This window comes from Falco peregrinus, chromosome 1 (assembly GCF_023634155.1).
Source record: "Falco peregrinus isolate bFalPer1 chromosome 1, bFalPer1.pri, whole genome shotgun sequence".
NCBI lineage: Eukaryota > Metazoa > Chordata > Aves > Falconiformes > Falconidae > Falco > Falco peregrinus.
Genome location: NC_073721.1, coordinates 92,420,542 through 92,441,720, shown reverse-complemented (window position 1 = coordinate 92,441,720; position 21,179 = coordinate 92,420,542). Strand labels below are relative to the sequence as shown.

The window sequence follows — 21,179 nt, the reverse complement described above, 5'->3', positions numbered from 1 at the left end:
AAAGCTGTGGTGCTGAACACCCTCAGGCTGCATGTGACAGAAATCAGGAAAACTCTCTAGCCATACAATGATTGTTCTCATAGTAGCACCAATATCACCAGCTCCAGCTAAGGCAATCCAACATGCCCTCTCGATTAGCTCCTTGGGATACCTGCACATTATTTAAGCACTACATCGCTTGTGTGCTGGACTTTCTCCCTGAGTCCAATGTAAGTGATTTCTGATCAATGCTGTTGTGGCCCTTTGTGGCCTGACAACTGCAGAGTGACATAACCACTTGGCTTCCGTTAGAACAGTATGAAAAAATTTAAAATGCATCTCAAGTACTGTGATCAACTCTCAAGTAGAAAAAATCTTGCAGATAACCATTAATTACGTCATAATGTTTTTATTTCTCAGCTGTTTTGGAATCCATTTTTAAAGTGTACAGTATCTCTATGTAGCTGCTAGAAGTCATAACTTTCCTTAATTTAAATGATATTTATTTCTTTAGCAGCTTTAACATAAAGCTAATTTCAGATAATTATCACCTTATGCAGGCAGCAAGAACTCAGGGATATCTTAAAAAAAACAGACTTTGCAAAGCACTCTAGATTTTGACAGGTATATCTTCCACTGCACAACACACACAGAATTCACTTTTCGGGGACTTGATCTAATATTTTTTATGCAAGATAAAATACACACAGAGAGAACAGTGCATTATCATCATATGCTTGTTAAGACTTTTCTAAAAAACTACAGTAAATTGGAAAATAATGACATTCACAATAGCTAGGTGAAATATTCCTGTTCATACTCCAGAAACAGGTCTACCCATCTAATTAGAGAAACTTATTTAACAAAAACTCCACAAGAGATTTGTTTTGTTTATATAAGATGGGGTTTTTGACACCAATGAGGTCACAACATAAGGACTGTTGCTATAATTTGATATGTGCAATAGACTAGGAAGTTATGTAAAATAAACAGTAAAGCCTTAGAAAACCCCACGAGCTTCAAGAGATCAATACAGGAAACAGCAACTCCTTGTTCATAACTTCACTGAGGCAATGTAGCTGTCTGAAGTTATGCACTATTGCAACACTTCACAGAATGTCCAGATTTAAGAGCAAGCTTTTATCTTTTAGCAGCCTCTTCACTGGTCATCAATTTTTTGCTTAGTTTTGCCTTTCAAAAATTTCAGGCTTGCTTGTCCCCAAGAGTGTTGATACTTGGTTTGCTGCTTCAGTGGTATTCTACCGGATGTATCAAGGTATACATTCTCTGTGTTAGAAGGGTCTGCGATGTTTAGTAACAATTTCATCCAAATCTGCACATGCAGAAAGAGACATGGCCTCTAAGTAGTCCAATAAAAGATTGATTTTTCTGTCAAAAGTGCTATTTACTTATAGATTACTTAAAGAGTTAATTGCTACAGTAATTTTATTTTCAATTATATTTCAGTCTTTTAGGAATTTTAAAGTACAAAAACCTTATAAACAAAACCAAATCCACATCTATTTAGCTATCTGGTTTTATTATCATTTTACAAACAACTCAAGAAAAAAATAAAATCACAAAGTGAGATAAAGTTGAATTTCCATAAGTACCAGAAAGCCCAGTCCTGCAGAATTCTGTTGACTTATAAAAATCTCATTCACACACAGAGATGCACAATGCCAACATGATTTTAGATTGATTACATTTTTAGATTTGTAATTATTGTATCTTCCTCTATTGTTATTTTATAACCTTTTGTCTGATGGTATTCTTATTTTTTTCATTATTCCCATTATTTGCTAAGCCTTTTACAAGTTTCTCAAACTTTGCACACTTGCTGGCTTGCTTCATAGCTGAAAACACAAGCCAGAAAACAAACTATAAATAATCACCCATATTTAGTCTGTCCATTAGTACACAAAAACCTCAGTCACCCCTTAAATCAAGCAAAGATGCTGAAGGGGTGGAAAGGAAGGGATGTTATGTGCCACACCATCAGCTCATAAGCAGCCCAATGACTCATACGATGGCACTAATGCCCAGACAGAGCAGGTAAATTAGGTTATTATATGATCTTCATTAAGGCTGTGTTTCTATGGTCACATCATCTGTGAAACAGTACCATCAGCACTACTACTTGCATAGGAAACTGGAACAGGACTGGTCTAGTGAAGTGGCCAGGACTAAAATCTCTCTAGGAAATACAAGAAAGAACCAGTTGACCAATACTGACAATACTGACAAACCTGAATGAATCAGCTATTTGTTCATCCTAAGTCTCAAACTCTTGGATGAAACATTCTCTGTTCTTTGGGCTATCAGCAATACAGAGAAGCATCATCAGAAACACGCAGAGATAGGCTTCGCTTTATTTCACTGCTTTGGATAGCACTTCTAGGTACGCCTCTCAATCTCTCTTCAGCCTGACCCTCAGAGCAAGGCAGTCACTGCTCAGAGACTTGCTGGGCATCACTCTACACCTGGGAGGTGGTGACTGACTGCTTTCCATCACTTTGCTTTTTCTTCCTCCTTCCTTCACTTATTAAAATGCCTTTATCTTGACCTATGATTTTTTTCACTTTTGCTCTTGCTATTCTCTTCCCCATCCTGCTGGGGGAGAGGGAGTGAGTGGCTGTGTGGTGCTTAGCTGCCAGCTGGGCCCAACGCATCACAACAAGGAACTTGAAGTACATGTCAGGAAATTAAAGACCAAGCAAAACCACTAAGATAACAGAAAAGGCGTGTTTAATAATTACAAATTTTTCCAGGCAACTCAATGTTTTCACAATGTTTACAGTCTGGAAAGAAGGCAAATAAATTTTATCTACATTGAAAACCTGTTTTATTTGAAATGTTTTTAAATATATTTTTTTCCAACCGTTGGAGTTTGCTAAGAAAACCCAACTCCTAATACCTGCTAAACTAGAGAAACTAATTTCACTAAAGAAACTAATTTCATTACTAGGGCAGTAAGCAAAGAAAGAAGATAGATATTTATATAACATTACCTTTCACTGTTCTTTTTACCACTAGATGAACTGCTGGTGGATCCAGTGCGGTTGCGACTCCCTTTGGAATCTCCATAGCTTTCCCTCCGACTGCCTGGGGACACACGCTCAGCTGAACTGGTCCTCTTAATGGTGCTACTAAAAAGAAGAACAAGTTTTACAGTGGCACTTGTAAAAGCACATATCTCTATGACTAATATTTTTGAGAAAGGCATCAAGTAGAATGCTGACCCTAAAAATAACTATAACTTTGTTTTTAATCATAACTTGATTTGTTAAACAGCCTACATAAGAGTCTTGCTGAGTACCTGGTGCAAGAGACAAACATCCTGCTCTTTCCTTAATCGCAAAACAGAAGATGGGCTAAACTGGCATCATAGAGTAAGTTGCAATACCTATTTTCCAGGTCACATTTCAAATCTCTGACTAGTCCTCCACACTTCTGGATTCTCTTAATAAGAAGTGAAAGATTTAAAGAGAAAGCCTATTACCGGTCCAGCCAGACCACATAGAATGCCAAAACAGGTCAAAATTTGAGCACCAGAAAGCTAACTTTGTGTCTTCATTCAGTATCAATTATTCTGTGGTTCAAGGCTAGTTTTAACATACCCCAAAGTGCAATTAATGGTCAACTAGCCTGCATATTTTTTCGTTAGCTTGTCAAAAATGTATGCTTCCTACTTACATGTATGAATAGATTAGATTCCCCACATCTCCTGACAAGGGGTTCCTCAAAGGCTTAAAGCTTGCCTTACTTTCTCACTCTTCAACCATCCTTCCTGCCAAGACAGCTATCAGGGATCTCTTGTACGACTTTATGGCACCCCTTAGACATCCAGCTCTCTCCGACAGAAAAACGTGAGCCAAAACATAAGTGGTATTGCTTAGTAAGCTAAGAGAAGGCCACTCAGAGCTTATACCTAACAGGAGACAAATTATTGTGGTTATTCGCTAGTCCAAAGCACTTCTCCTTACAGCAGTGCTTCCTAGCAGGAGAGGGAGGAGCTAAGGGTGAGGCCCCGAGCTGGGTGATCTCCCCGTGCAGCAGAGGTGCAGGCAGCGTTATGTGGACTAGGCAAGAGTCACTCCCGCAACAGCGGCTGAATGACAGGACTCAGCGTCAGGGTCTCATTTTCCCCACTCCAGTCCTGTGCTGTTTTCTTCCCTCCACAGAGCAGAAGAAAAATGCTCCCTTTACCCGTAACATCCCCACAACTAAATGACCACCTTTAGCAGCACTCTCACCCCAGAGGCCACAGACACCAATGACCATTTTCAAGGTCAGACCCCTCTACCCAAATCCCACACACCAGCTCCCTCCCTCTGTGAAAACTTCAGTTCTTTCTGTTCTTGTTCCTTCAAGGCCTGGTCTCATGCCAGCCCTTTCACCACCCCCAGCCAGGCCCCCCTTGACCTCCGTACACCCCCAGGGATGCTCTGCTTATCGTACGGCTCATCTCAAATCATCCTTGAGGACTGTTCCAAACCTCCCTATCAGCCCCTAACGACTACCTCTATCCTGATATCTCAGTCAGCTCCTCAGGCTCTGTCCCACTTTGTGTGTGGTGTAAGAAAGAGGCATTGGTTCTTCGTAACTAAAGGAAACAAGACAGACCTTTCTGTCTGGTCAAAAAATATTCCGCTTATCAACTGTACACCACCATTGAGACACTTTTCTTTAAAAATATATATATATTCCTGCTCACTCATGTCTTTTTACTGGTGAGGAGGGGAATGCTTCAATACCTCATCTGAGGCTCAGTTACAGAAACAATGGGAACCACCGAACCGGAGTCTTTCTGCAAAGCAACCGCCCTTCTGAAAGGAAGGAAGCCCCCATCCAGGGGGAGCTCCGCAGAGCAGATGCGTGTTAAGATGCATCTCAGCTAGCTTGACAAAAAACTTTCTGGAACATGCAATGGTAGGACAAGTGTTCAATGCTGTGGTTTTGTATTAAAAACAAGCACAATTCAAATGATTAAGCCGAAATTAAAAAAGTACTATTTCTACGGAGAAAGCGATGCAAGAAAGCAATTAGAATGCAAAGTTGCACACAGGCACAGAACAAAATACATTCATAGGAGAAGGGAAAAGGCAGTAAAAAGAATTTAATTGTCTTAATTTCAGAAATAAGTGTCTCCTACACTAGCCTACATTATTCAAGCCATCTCCATGTCAAATGCATGAAAAAACCTTCTCTAGTAAATTATATAATATACTGTTAACATTTAACTGTTCTCCCTGCATCTCATAACATCATCCCATTTACTATTATTACAGTTAAAAAAATAAAGCCTTGATACTGGAAATGTTTACTCCACATAAAATAGCTTTATTGGCTTTATTGAGTCCTTCCACTGCTTTAAGGACTGTACTGGCAAAAACATCCTCTTTGTGATTTTGCAGGATCAAACCTTTATTTTGGCACCTTTTCCTGGTTAAGGAAAAGACGTAGAAATATCAGCCTACACTGAAATTAAATTAAGGAAACCACAAAATCATATTAATGTTAGAAAAATATAAGTTACAGAAGCAGTATTAAAATGATTTTACTATTTTTATAGCTATCAACATTCAAAAGATGAACTGGTGAATGGGTGGGACTAAAGTTTAAAAGTGTAATGCTGTCTTCTTTCTGAACAATGAAGTCCCATATCAGTACAAAAACTACTTTTACCACAAGAACAAAATCTTTTAAACCTTTGCTTCTGTCCATTATTGCTTATACTAATTAACAACGCTATCTTCTGACAAATTTTATTTTAAACTTTCAATAACAACAAAAGCTCAGTGAGAAGTATTAGCAGGTGGTTGGAAAAGAGGATTATAACTGTTATATTAAGTCATTTTTTGCATATACACATTTTGGTAGCTTTAGTGTTAAACACCAGTGATTGCATCCACGGCTACAGTAAATATACTGTCACCTGACGAGGAATTAAAAATGACAGAAAATATTAATTTAACTTACAGGTTTGTATGAGTATAACTGGATTCCAGAACTTGGCTTCCACATTAGTGATATGAAAGGAGAGCATTTTCAATTATTTAAAAAGGTAACATTTGGTAACACAATTTTTAACTTGCTTAAGACAGCAGTGTAGTCTAATCAAACACCCCTATAACAAAAATTGTTAGCATGAGACAATGCAGATACCATAACTGAAATTATTATTATCTAATTTTTGCAATACATTTATCAATGATGAGAAAGTTTTAAACATGTACTTCTGAAAATGTTAAAAATGAGAAGAATGATTACAGTTCTACCATGTTAATGCTTGTACTAAACCAGCCACGATCTATGTGTTGAACCGAAACGAAAAGGAAAAACAACTGAGCTTCAATACTACAAAGCTATTAAGGATCCCTCACCTTAGAGCAGGCTTTTTCAGTTTGCATGCATTGAGAAGATTCACAGACCTGCTTAATCCAGATTGAGAGGTGCGTAAACAAAGCAGAATAAAAAGTGAATGCAACAATAAAATGTGGAAACAAGACATTTAAAACAAACTTACATTAAAAGACATAATCGCATGCTTTCAAGATATGAAGTCACGTGCAAGAGTAAACAACAGTGCTTAGCGACTCAGATGTTTGATCATTTCAAACCATACATTCAAGAACACCAATGTATCTTTGAATGACAAAATTTCAGCAATGCTCCCATACACCAACCATTTGTCAAGCGACTCAAAAAGAAAAAAAAAAAAAAAAGAAAATCAAAGATGCTATCTGAAGAAACAAGACAAATGATCCAGCTAGAAGACAAGGACTATTAAAAAAGCAACAATAAAGAAAGAAAATAAATCCTCATATATACATACATATACCACTGCATAGCATGAATGTTTCAGATGGTTGCATTACTGAATTGTGGTGAACAACTCTGGCCAAAATTGAAAAAAAATATATACTTAATTACCAAAATTTTTTTGGAAAATAGAAAAACTTTTTAATACAAGAAATTAAGAAACAGCACACAATGCTCTTAAGAGTAACTGATTCTATTAGTAGTATTTTTAAACTTGTCTAGCACTCCTTCTGACCCTCATTTAAATCAATTAGAATAAATTCAAGAATAACATATGACTTTAATTTCATTACGCCTTTGAGCAAAATGTACTAATAACTTTAATTGTTAGAGATATCGTGAAGTGGCATAATAGTTTTGCCACTCAAAGTTCAATGGAGAGGAATTTCTTCTTTCATTTATATTCTGTTTATTTTAAAACATTTTCTTTGAGAGTCAAATGTTAAATGGAAGACTTATTGAAGGTTCGATACAGAGTTTGTGCGTGTGCCAGTTACAAACCATCATGGCCCCCAGAACAGAACACAGAACATTAATTCCAGGCGACTGAACAATTTCCTAGGGGCCATGTGTTTAGAGTTTAGAAGAAGAGGAATTTATCATATTAAAGTATTTTATTCTCCCTACAAACAAAGCTCTTTATGTTTTCTTTGTTCCAGCTTCTTCCTTTTGATCTCCATTGTCAGAGTTTTGCACCATTGTAATACTTTGCAATCTGCTGGGGGAGAAAGAATGACTGATTGTCTCCTTTTGAAAGGCAAAGTATGTGCTAGCCTGCAGCAGCATCCCCACTGGGAAAGGTACTGTCTGCATTCTCCTCCCTTACACTATTCTTTCCCCCCTTTTTCCTGCTCAACTCTTGGAAACAAAGCTATCCTAGACGAATTACAAACCCCTAGATTTTAATAGGGAACACAAAACATTACTACCGTGCACTGGCCAAATTCCAAAGACAAATTTAGTGTTAAGCAGTGAACTTGAAACCACATTACATGCAACAGGAAGAGTGCAGGGGGAAGGGAAAGTTCTGCTCACCATACACTAAACTCATCTTATTCTGAATGAAAATTTCAAATAATTATTCTGGGCACAAAGGTCAGATTAAAAATACAGCAGCATTCAAAAAGGTGGTATTCAAAATAGCTCATATGTCTACAGCATAAAAGTAGTATACATATAAAGTTTAAAACCAAATCCTCTGAGCAAAGGCTTTTTTGTGAAGACAACTAGGAAACTAGTCCATCACAAAATCTCTTCAGCTCTGCATTAGCTGGCTTGCACCTGGAAGCCACCCAGCTGTGTTCACATGGCACCCCATCACCTGAGTGCAGCAGCGCCTGTTGGTGCTCGACCGGGATTTTTGGTCCCAGCATCACCAGGCTTTCTATGTTGCATTGTATTACCACCATACACTTTTATAACCCAACTGACCTGTGTTTTGGATTTGTGCTTTCACTCCATCCAGGTTATTTCATTCCTTAACTTGAATAACTGCGTGTTGACTATGTGAGCTCTGAATGCTGAAGGGGGGGTTGGTGCCCTCAATCCTAATTGAAGTCAGTCAGTTGAGGTTACTCAACACTTTGAAAGATCTGGATCTAATTATCACATTAGGCCCTATAAAAACCTACTGATACCCACAGATAGACGTTTTACATACGGAAAACCAATATGCATAGAGGTTAAATGATTTGCATAAGGTCATTGAGAGAATATGGCAGAACTCAAAGGCCTGCTAGTTCTACCCTTTCAGCCTCGAGCCTTTTTTATTACCTCCAATTCTATATTCCTGCCAGAAGAAGAGATTTCCATTTCAAATATTAAATGGGAAATCAGAAAATGCAGTGAACTCTGAACCACATCTCCTTGGTAATCCAGCAAGGCAGACAAGCTGTACATCAACCTGTGGGTTCAAATGAGTTAACCAACACATTTAAATACAGCTTTTGTATGAAATGAGATTGTGTCTGCAGACATATCAGTAAGTCCACCTATTTCTAAGCAGTGGAATGCACACTTGGTCCCCACAGAGATTATCTGCATGTATTTATATAAATACGCACGACATACTGTTTCAAGGGACAGCCTGATGCCATTTCAATCGGACATCATACAATTCCTAACCTAAATGGTAAAAGTATCAAGGGACACAGGAATCTGAAGTTCGTAGTTTGCTATCCCCCTTTTCATAAGGCTGTTCAATAAAATGTTTGGAAAGGACTCCATCTACCTGGATGTTTGCCCCTCTTGAAAATATGGTCACAGGTAAGAAAAAATTTGAATATGATATTTTTTACTATAGTAATTGTAGTAGGTATTTGTAATTCCTAACAGCAGAACAAAGGTTTAGAAGATGATTGGGGGGGGGGGGGGGGGGGGGGGAATAAAAATTCAATTCTTCCTTTCTTACTTTTTTCTTTTTAACTTTTCTTTCACTTTTCAAGTTTTACCTTTTCATATTTTGAAATATTTCAAAATTTTCAATTCTGCACCTATGTTGTATAGGAAAACTATTACAAGCATCCAAGCAGAAATCAAGTTTTAAAATAGCATTTAAAGCTGCTATGCCATGTTACCATATTTTGGATTACAGAATACCTACACTACCAAGTACCAGTAGTTTATATGAAAAGAGCACTATAAAAATACAACTGCTTAGCAGAAATTAGAACTGAAAAAATAATTCAAAATTACACACCATCTATAAACTGTTCAACACTGAGTGAAGCTTCTAACACAAATAAAAAAGCCCCACTCCTTAAAAAAAAGAAGCTCTTTGATCCTGCTGATGTATTTCCATTACTGTTTTATGCACGCACACATACAGTTCCTGAAGGTAAAAGGATCCAGTATAAATACAAAGCATGAATGAATTCATCTTAATGAATGCATAATGAATTAATCTACCATTTGCAAGAAAGCTATTTGGAACACTGAATACATCATCTTTGAATATTGACTACTTGGAGCATGATTTACTATAAAAACATGAAATCCCATCAGTTATTTTAGGTTCATTATCAAATGATAAGAGTAGAGAATAATTTACCAAAAAAAATGTTTGTACAGTAATTTATTGGTGAGGTCCTTACCATTCGACAATCTTCCTCTTGAAGTATACTTATAGGCAAGGCACAGAAATATTCTTTAATATAATTTAATAAAAAACAATTAAAGAATACAATTTGCATATTAAAGATAACCAATACAGAATTTTAGAGCATTTGAAGGGAATAGAAATTCAACAGCACCTGAATTTAGACTTGCTTTTTTCAGGACGTGGAACAACTCTGCTCTCCTAAGGACTCTCATTAAGTGTCTATCTATTTCAGCAAAAATGTCCATGTGTATTTTTTCTTTTCCAAAACTGAATATATATTTTCATACTACATATTTAAAGCACCTTCAGTCTAGCCTCTTCAGCAAAGAGAAGGCATAAAATATAACAAAAGGACATTAAATCCTTATCCTGTGGAAACCTTCCTCACACAACAACCACGACAGTCCAAAAATGCTCACTAAGGATGCTCCCTAAGGACTTTCCCATTGGCACTCCTGGGTATCCAGACTGCACAGGGGTCAGGTGGAAGGGCTGCCGGGTGTAATACAGGGATCCTGAGCCAGGATAATGCCTACAGGCTGCAGGCAATACCTGATGGTCCACCCGAATTACACAAAGGACTCCCAGAATAGAGAAAAGGTGAGTACGATCTTTACCTGCATTTCATCCACCTTACTCCAGGGCAGAAAGTCCTAAGCTGAACCTTAGAGATTTTCAAAATTCTGGTAATGGAACGGTTTATACAGTACCTGCCTGCCTCTTCTTTTCTTAAGGGCTAATTCAGGCCAACCTGCCAAAACCTACAACTGCAATGAGCCCCAGTTCATAGGAGCAGGAGCTCATAGGAGTTCATTTGTGTGACACAACAAACATGGTGGTTTCCAATTTTAATTGTGAACAGCATAGCTTCTCTCTTCTCTACAGTAACAAAACCTGGAGTTTCCTGGAAACTCCATCCTCCTCAAAACACAGTAACAGAACGAATGGCATATCCTTAGTCATTGTCTCTTTAAGGAAAAATTCTCTTTACAAAAGAGACTTCAGATCTTAGCAGATTAATGCCCTCATCTCCACAACTTGCCTTCCTTAAGAGTTGACAGCATCATTACTACAAAAAGCTGAGGATGACACAAAGCAGAAGAAATGTAAAAAACAAAACCCAAACCCAGCAACAGAGTAAACCCCCACACTATTATCTTTCACAGCAAACCATACAGATTAGCACCACTATAATTTTTACAACCTGAACTTGCTGCACCCAATCCATTGCGCTCCTTATCACCTAGGTGTATAAAACATCTAACCCTTTTAAAAAGCTACACACACACAAAGCAAATTGAGACAGAGCAGTAGTTTTAAAAACTACTTAAATACATGCTAATGATAAGATATCTAAAGATGGATGTTTTCATTTGCATAAATATGTGCTAGGCGTAGAATTCTCCTCATCCCTGAGATGCTTCTAACATTGCACATCCAGTTTCTATGATAATTTTTAGTGAGAGAAAACCACCAAAGGTAACATACTGCTTTGTAAAGACAGCAGTTTCTCTACAGACTATTTTCTACTAGCTACTAAAAGAATTCTCGCGCTACTTTTCACATCATGTTGTGCAACAGCACAGTAGGAATGCCTAATTCTCTATACACTAGACTGTAGTAGCAAGAAAATAACAAAAAGAGTAGACCAAGCATTGTGCATTCGTTCAATATTCATGGTAATTATCTTAATTCTAATTAGAACAAATAAGTTTAAAGCCTTTTACAATGGAATCCACCTCTCCTTTTCTTTCTGAACTAAGTATTTAGACTGTTGCTTCGCAAGTAAGAAAAACTACCTATCTAGAAGTTTAAAAGAGGAGACACATCATGTTTTCAATTTTGCAATTTTAAGGTAGATAGACACATACCTTTTTGCTGCTGGTGATACAGTTTCCTTTCTGGTTCCTGATGGGGAAGGTAAAGAACCACTTGGTTTCTTTGGTAACACAGTTCCATTATTAACAGTAGTCCTTAAAGGCAAGGTTTGTACCAGCGGTCTTGCTGTAAAAGAAGCATAGATGAAATAATTGTTTTCAGTCTTTTTCTTCTTTCTCCAGCAAACAACATTAGAATATTTAAAAATAATCACATAGTATGCCATTTTTGTTTCACTGTTGCCAAATTTACCATAGATAAGGGTTTTAACATGGAGGAAATTTATCATTTTTATTATTAATAATAATAATAATCATATCAAGCAAATCATCTGCATATGGATTAAGCACATAATTCTATAACCTCCCTCATCTGTAAGACTCTCCTAGCTCAAAGAGCTTACTGGTAAGTGCAAAGGTAGTTGTTGCCACCAAAACCAACCCTGCTCTCTCAAAACAGCATCAGTCTTTTGCCCACCTGGATAGTGTTCAGAGTGCTAAAAATGAAGGCAGGTTGCCATTCCAGAAACTCCTGCTTGTCACCCCTTAATATTTTTGCAGGTTTTCCACAAGCAAATTATCTATTAAGAAATCCTTATTCCCCTGCAAAAGGTCTTCTTTCAAACAATGTGGGCTTATGTTTGACATAGAGGAATTTTACCACTTAGAAAAAGGAATCAGCAGAGCAGTGGATTTAACGAGCTGACCTTATCTATGTTCCTTGAAGAAACACTGGCTCAAAAAAGGATATACATGTCATACCCGTAATTAATTTTAGAATAATGGAAAAATCCCATTCAGGTGTGTTAGAAATTAGTTGCAAAAACAAACAGTGGTTAAAACTGCAAGCAGTGAGTACAAACATGAAAACTACAGTGGACTACAGCCTGAAACACAGACACAAACATGACTAGTGTTCTCTCTACAGCACAGATGAAAGCTTGAATCACTTGAAATTTGACAGAACTTTGTATCACAAGCCAGCTTTGTCAAGATGTCAAAAGTCTCTGGGTTCAGAGAAACAACACCTGATAAGGCAGCTGTCACAAGTCCCTTAAGAAACACAAAATTTCACTGAACTTGGAGAGGGTGGCAGACAGAATACCTATGAAATGCTCTTTGAAAAATGACTGCTGAGGGTAAACAACCTAAAAAGTTAAACTGAAACAGTAACAATTGTATACATTCCTAGGTTATGTTATGATAACATTACTGTTTTCCTATATTTAACGAAAGAAAACAGATGTGAAAGCCTGTACCTTGAGGTGGTCAGTAAATACACTCTGCTTGGGGATGCAACTGTCAAGACAAACAGCATCTTGAAACTTTGTTACAACTTTGTTACAACACACACCTTGTTATACATAACAAGTGTACATTGTAACAAAGTTTCAAGACCTCGTTTATTTGTTTAGAGGGGAGAAATTTAGAAAACAACCTATAAGGAAACATTGAAGCAAACAGGCTTATTTGGCTTAGAAGACTGAAGGATAACATGAAAACAAGTCAACAACGAAAAAAAGAAGAAAATGTTCTCCATGCTTACTGAGGATCCGGGAACCTATAACCGCAGAAGATCAACAGGGTGAGACAGTAACACTCTGACCAAGGACAGGAAGAGCAAGGGCTCTCCGACTTCATGGAAAACTTTAAGGAAAGGCTAAACAAGACTTAATAAACCCATGGCACCTTCCAGCCCTGGCTTCCATGATCTTGATCTATTTTAACAGACTAATGCTGTCTTCAGACCTCATACAAAACACCTAAAAGTTACTGTAGTTTGGCTTCTCATGCCCTTTTCTTTTTTTTTAAAAAAAAAATTTTTTATTAAGGGATTCAGATATCGTGATCCTATTTACTTCTACAATATTCATTCTTACAAATGAAATTCTTTCTACAATTTCGTGCTGAGTGCTCTACTGTTTGTTTCCTGACTAAATGCTGCAATGTCGTAATTAAACTGTATGCATAAACCCGATTCTGTTGCATATTACAGAATCACAGATAGCTACAGTTGAGCAGTTGTGGGCTTGTTTCCTGACAAAATTTCTGTAGCTTGCAAAACTTTAATAAGGCTTTGAGGTCACAAATTAGAACAATTAAATTTAAATAAACAAATTATTAAAGTACTTTATTATAGTTATATAAAAATGCCTATTATAAAGTAGCTGGAGTGAACTAGCTGGAGTCTGTTTACTCTCCTAACTTCATGAAATCAAAACTAGCAGCAACCAGAACAAACTCTTCAACCTTTAACATAGATTTGGCTTCAAATTCAGCACCAACCCAGAACCCATGCTTCTGGAATTAGATTTAAAGATCTAGCCCATGGCCAGCTAGTGTAGAAAGCAACACCATGAAATTCTTACACGGCACACAGAAAAACTACACATTATTCAATTAATCCACTATTTACTCTGGAACTATTTAGTTTTGTTTACAACAGCTAGTTCACACCAGTGGTAACTGACATAACCCCAAACATGTCATTGCTGTTAGAAGTCAGTAACTCAAACACATTGGTATTATTGCTTTGTCAGTAACGTTTATTTTGGAAGTTCTGTTGCTTCAAGGTCTTACCTGTGGTAGCAGGACTGACATGTTTATCAGCCTCAGCAGCAGCTTTTTTAATCATACTCTGATCTATGGATTAATAGGGCTGTTAAGTTTACAAACAAACCAATAATTGCAAAAGGAAAGAACAACAAACAAGTAAAACAAAGGCAGGAAGCCATACTGAACTCCACCAAGTAACTGATTTAAATAAGGAAAGGGGGAGGAACCCAAAAAACTCAAAACATCGTTAGTGAAGGAGCTCCACAAATAGACAAGATAAGCAGCTCACTTTCCGTGATGTACACTGCTTTTAAGCTGCCTAGCTCACGTCTAGAACAAGAACACACTCAACAAGCTCAAGCTTTTTTCTATTATAGGTTTGAAAGCCTGAAACTTGAAATCTTTCAATTTTAAATCTGAAGTACTCACAAAAATGTTGTCTTTTTTCCTACGAAGCTTCTTGTGCCAAAATTTCAACAGCACATACGGGATAGTGTTTTTCCAAAGGCACAAACCTTCCCCTGACACACACTTAATCCTCATCTACTTCATCTGTAGACCAAATGAAAGCAGCAGCACACACCACACTTCAACCACCAGTTTGCACGGACAAGATTTTTGTGACACTGAGATTAAATTCCACTTTTCACAATCCTAAATGTGGAATTAGTCATCGAATGATGAAAGAAAACAGATCGAGCCATGCAGCCCAAGTTGTAAAATGCAAGAACCACTGCTCCAGTTTCGCTCATGTCTAAGAAAATCCCTCTCCTTACCGAAATGCAGCTTAGTCTTATGCTAAATAATTGCATGCAATTCATTATAAAGTAGTTGTGCCTACTATAGGAAGATGACAGGCCATCATGTGAAATGCATCATATCTGACAAAACCGCTGGAAGAAACAAATGATCAGGATACTTCAGATTCTGTTTCTTGTTATAGAGTATGTTTAATAAGGCTGACCATACACTAACGATACAACTGATATATAGTAAAATTAAAGTTCTGTACATAAATTGTTACAGTAGCAATTATTTCCAGGAATTAGGTGGGTTTAGTTGAAAATTATCAGGACTCATTTCAGTAATTTGTAATGGAAAAGTAAGTGACATTTGTAGTCCTTCGTTTGCATTATCATAGCAAAACTTCTTACACTGTCATTTCACACACAATAAGAAGTATCCATGCCATATACACATTTTTAAAAACAAACAAACAAACAAAAACCCAAACCCAAACCACAGCTATAGAAGGCAGAGGGATAGGCTTACAGCAGCTTTTCTTCAACATACAATGAACTATGGCTTTAACGATCTGCCACAGCCAAGAAAATATTTCCTGATTTAGAGTTCAATTCTATTCACAGAATCCATGAAAACCTGGTCTGTATTTTGCTAAGTAAAGCCAGCAGGCAAGAAGAACAGATTTGGTTACAACTCAGTAATTATTACTAGACTTTATTTCCTCTGTGCATCAGATAATATCTATTTTATAGGCAACATAAAGCCTCTTAATCCCTTGTACAACCAGATTTGGTGGAACATTTTATCACAGTGGAGGCCATCTTTAGTAACATTTAACTTATCTGATAATTTTTTCTTTTTTTTAAATCAAACAGACGAAGACAAAATGAGAATACAACTGAAAGGGAAGAGAACAGGAAAACAAGATCACAGACATTTACTGCATGTTCTGTCCAACAACCAGTATGATATACTATCAACTAATCTGGCTCTGTAATTCTGTCCCTTTCCCCTTTCTTCATCTCCAGACACAAAACACTATAACAAAGATGACATCTCACTTCAGCAAATTAAGTAGTTCCTTATCTATTCTGTTAAATCGGTGCCTAAATGTATCTGTTGCAAAGTCACAAATATATAACTGAGATGAAAGGAAGTCTTAATTTCCAGCTAGGAAAATCGTTAATCCATACTTACATATCATACTTCCAATGTGAATTAAGATTTTAATTTATATTAATGCATATCAGGACTCTAAAAGAAACAATTCCTTAATTTAGACAACAGAGAGCCTTTGAAGTCACCCATACTCTCTTTCCACATTTAGGTTGCCACTACTCTTACTTCTAAGACTACCCAAAAATAGCTCATGCATTTCTGCCAAACTGCAGATAGGCAGTCTCCCAGGCTTTTGCAGCCTTACACACCACAGTACATCACCCTGGCTGGGTTCTAATAAACCTTTACTACTACCAAGTGCTGGACATTCAACTCCAACTTTTCTGATTTGCGTACAGACAAACCCACTCTTGCAGAACAGGAACCAAGAGAGCACGCTATGGCACATGGGTGTAGCACAGCATATTGCTGAGTGACAACGGCTGTCACCTGCCACCTTACTGGCTCTGGATCTGCTGCTCTGGAACAGGGTCAGGCAGCAGCCACAGCTCTCCCTTTCCTTCATGGTTAAGCAGCTGGTGTTGCACCATGTCCTTGGTCACGTCACCTCTGTGCCAGCTCAGAGCTCTGTCTTTGGCTATGTCTGCCCATCCAAAGACACTTAAGACATTTTAAATTAAATTAAAATTACATTTTATTTAAATATAATTAATTTTTTGGATTAACACACACACACATCCCCCTCTCAATCTATTAGGAGTTTCACCACCCACAGAAGACAATGCATTCCCTAAAGAGTTTCTAAACTGATCTTGATCAAAAGTCAGGAAGTGGTAGCCGTGGTTAAACTCAGACAGAAGATTAAAGTACTAAGAATAAACAAATGCTTTCCTGGTTCATGGGAACTGTAGAAGGCTCACAGATCTAAACATTCGGATTTTTATGTGTTCTCTTTAACAGGTTAAGTTTCAGATGTATTTTATTTTGAGTTTGATTTGTTGATTTTGAATATTTCAAAGATCTAAAGAATGACCTATTTTAATACATATAAAACACTCATTGAATTGCACTACCTATTGTACATATATCTGAAATGCAAACCTTTGGTAGGTCCTTTCTTGTTCTGCATGGCCTGCTGCTCCTCTGTAATATTCAAGCGTCGAACCACATCAGCAAGGGCAGATTTGAGCAGCTGGATGTCATCTTCCTGCATCTGGACACGCTGCTCCAAAGAGGCAATACGATCTGTTACCTCCATACTGCTTGCAGCAGAGGCGCTGTCATCTAAGTAAAACAGTAGAAAAAGATGCATTACCAATGATGTATAACCATCAAGGAATACCTTATAGAATCACAGAATCATATCAGTTGGAAAAGGGCTTTGAGATCATCAAGTCCAAAAGCTAACCCAGCGCTACCAAGTCCATCACTAAACCATGTCCCTAAGCACCACATCTATTTGTTTTCTAAACACCTCCAGGGACGGTGACTCCACCACCTCCCTAGGCAGCCTGTGCCAGTGCTGGACAACCCTTTCAATAAAGAAATTTTTCCTAATATACAATCTAAATGTGCCCTGGCACAGCTTGAGGCCATTTCCTCTTGTCCTATCGTTTTTTATTAGGGAGAACAGACTAACACCCACCTCACTACAACCCCCTTTCAGGCAGTTGTAGAGAGCGATAAGGTCCCCCCTGAGCCTCCTCCTCTCCAGGCTAAACAATCCCAGTTCCCTCAGCTGCTCCTCATAAAACCTGTGCTCCAGACCCTCCACCAGCTTCATTGCCCTTCCCTGGACACGCTCCAGCACCTCTATGTCCCTCTTGTAGTGAGAAGCCCAAAACTGAACCCGGGATTTGAGGTGCAGCATCACCAGTGCTGAGTGCAGGGGGACGGTCACTGCCCTGGTCCTGCTGGCCACACTCTTTTGGATACAAGCCAGGATGCTACTGGGCCTTCCTGGCCACCTGGGCACACTGCTGGCTCATGTTTAGCTGGCCATCAACCAGCATCCCCAGGTCCTTTTGCACCAGGCAGCTTTCCAGCCACTCCTCCCCCAGCCTGTAGTATTATGTGGGGTTGTTGTGACCCCATATAACTGGCTACAGGTAAACCCAAGGTTGTCCTCAGACCTCATGTCCTCTTGAGGAAGAATGCTCTGAAGTAACCAAAAGGAAGAGATGAAAATAAAATAAAATAAAAATATATAAAAAAAAGAAGAGTACAAGACGAGTACTTAAGATGTGATGATGAGGTTGGCTTCAGGGATACTTATTTTTAATTGGGCCCCACTATCAATTATCTACATGTCTGAACTGGCGTGATCCAACCATCACCCTTCACTGTTCTGCGCAACAAAACATCCTGGCACTGGCAGGCGTTCAGGTAGAGCGCTATACTTTCTGATATGCTACACACCCTTCCAGATTTTTCTTTCTCACATATGTGATAGAATGTATACATTAGACATATATAAGCAACAGATAGGCTTACACTTTTTTCAAGTTATTGTCCACAGACCAGAGAATAGATATTAATCCCATCTGCTAACTCCTAATCTATACCAGCAGCTTTATGAGAACATTCCCTCTGACTGAAATAGAAACATTAAATAAGTTCAGAACTACTCAGTAATTGTACTCTTACTTAGCCTGCAAATTCTTAAAAGGGTCATTACTTTGCATACAATTCACCGATTATTTGGAAACAACCCACCAAAACTTGAAGCCTGCAACTCCCTGATGAGGAGCACACGTTCTTTCCACCCAAAACTAGTAATACTTTTCCTAAACGAGCGCTTCTGTTCCACTGCAGTTCCTATCACATAGAAACATAGTAATTTCTTACAATATTAAGTTAGGAAAAAGAAGAAAGGAAGACAAATGCAATGCCAAAGATGTCAAAGTCAGTAGCTATTACAGAAAAAAAACCATGTAGTTTTTAAAGGAAATTGCAAGGTTTTATTTAACTAGGTGGATTTGAAAACTAAAAAAAGTTGGGTATTAACTTACTGGATCATTTTAAATAATGTTAGTCAAGTGACGATTGGATTATAGGTTTCATTTGAAGACTTAGTAAGTTATATCTTAGCAAAAATAGAAATTTATGCTACTATCTGCAGTTATAATTGACTTCTCCCTCACTCGTAATCAGAGTCTACAGCACACATTTCTTCTGTTAAAGCTGATCTCTTTATGAATAAGCTAGTATTTGTTTTCATTTCTTGTAAACTTAATTCTCCTCCATTCCAAACCAGGTTTTCCACTTCTTTTGTGCAAGAGCATAAAATGAAAGTTAAGTGGCTTGTGCATAATAATAATTAGTGTTGATTTTTAAAACAAAGTAAGTGTTTCAAATAGGAAGACAAGAGTTTCCAAGTGCATTTAAAAGCATGCCCAAAAATGTTAATACATTCAAACTTTTAATCAGAAAGGCCTTGGGAAAAATTGCACTTAAAATAAAATAAAAAGAAACAAACCAAAAACCTATTAATCTCCAAACCACCCCACCCCAATACAAATTGGCTTTGAAATCTGTTTGTAAACTGCATTTTGGCTTCCTTATCCCTTGCACCCCCAACAGCAGTTACCAAAAGCAGAATTAGAAACAACTCAGAAACAAAGACTACAACAATAGTGACAGTCCAAAAATAGCTACAGGCTAATATATTTTAAACTGCTTGTTAACTACGTTATAGGATTTTCATAGCATATTTAAAATACCAGCGTTAGAATATTACTAGGCTGCACACAGTGGTAATGTAAGTATCCAGTTCTGAGCAAACTACATCAGAACTCAAGTTCCTGAAAAATGCTGAAAAACTTTCCCCATGACAAAGCTTTCCAAACTGGCCTAATCAGCTTCTGCTCAGCACAGGACCCTGTCCTGCAGCTGTTACAGGTAATTAATCCCCAAACTCAGATTAGCAGCCATGCTGGCAGCAGTATGAGCTGCCTGCAAAACTTAACCTTTCCCTGTACAAACAAAAGGCCCACGCTGCTCTAATGACTTTACACTTTAACTCAGCTGGAAATAACATGGATTAGCATACTGGACAATAGGCAACCAAATCAGAAGCTTGATTTAACCAATACAAGCCAAATTCAGACTTTAGCCATTCGGCCAAATTCAATACGATAGGGCATGGTTTTCTTCTGAATTCAGTCAACAAGAAACAGCCAATTCCCAAATTCAAGGCAGGGAAGGAAACCCAGGGAGAAATCAGTTGGTGTTAAAATAATCTAGCTCATTACAACAGAAAACATCCTCATTAAAGTATCAATTTTACTAATTTTTAAGTGTGTAGAAACAGTAATTTTGCCCAAACATAAATCTTCAAGTAGTAAATCAGTGTCGTTGGTTTATTTACAGTCCTGTAAGAAATCCCTCCCACTAATAACAGTTAAGATATACATCTCTCTCTTTCCCCCCCTTCTTCCAGCTGCCCCTGTGACTCTTCCCCTCATCCTCACTGACCAACAGGCACCAGCAAATCCTCTGGGCACAGAGTGCTGTGCTTACTACCATCACTGTTCTTCATGGTCCTTGGGAATGTAACCCTCATCCATGCTGCAACCTACAACTTGCTTTTTTTGTGGTGGTTACCTCTCTGGATGCAGTTCCCTTCCAAGGATGTAGAACAGAATAAAATTTCTAACAACTTTCAGTCAGATCACAACTGAAGACCAGATTTCTTAAGAGTCCAGTCCCCTTTGCACACATATACAAGTAAGCTGGAAAAGAGATGCAACATAATAAAGCCAGGTTTTCTGAAGAATGCAAAGCTCAATTATAAAATAAGTATAACCTGTTTGTTATGCAAGTAGAGCATGGAATGTTCTTGCCATTGAGATCACTACATCCAAGTATATTGAGCAATAAAGCTGCAACTTCAACACAGCCAAATGAGCGAAGTGGTACGGTATCAGAAGAGAAAAAATAATTAATGATATAAACTAACCAAACAACAAAAATATCAC

At 37.8% G+C, this 21,179-nt stretch overlaps 1 protein-coding gene across 13 annotated transcripts in view; it reads right to left on the bottom strand.

Moving 5' to 3' along the window:
* The window catches only part of EML1 (EMAP like 1), a 130,489-nt gene that overhangs the window by 38,261 nt on the left and 71,049 nt on the right, over window positions 1–21,179 (bottom strand). For 5 of the 13 annotated variants that reach the window (XM_055794299.1, XM_055794312.1, XM_027777082.2 and 2 more), the window contains 5 exons: window positions 17,302–17,484; window positions 11,776–11,908; window positions 6,366–6,413; window positions 5,962–5,997; window positions 2,991–3,128 (listed from right to left, as the gene is read on the bottom strand). In XM_055794299.1, the coding sequence (XP_055650274.1) occupies window positions 2,991–3,128; window positions 5,962–5,997; window positions 6,366–6,413; window positions 11,776–11,908; window positions 17,302–17,484 (538 nt within the window). The remainder of the gene's footprint in view (window positions 1–2,990; window positions 3,129–5,961; window positions 5,998–6,365; window positions 6,414–11,775; window positions 11,909–17,301; window positions 17,485–21,179) is intronic. The other 8 variants (XM_027777087.2, XM_055794291.1, XM_055794335.1 and 5 more) reach the window with 4 other exon arrangements.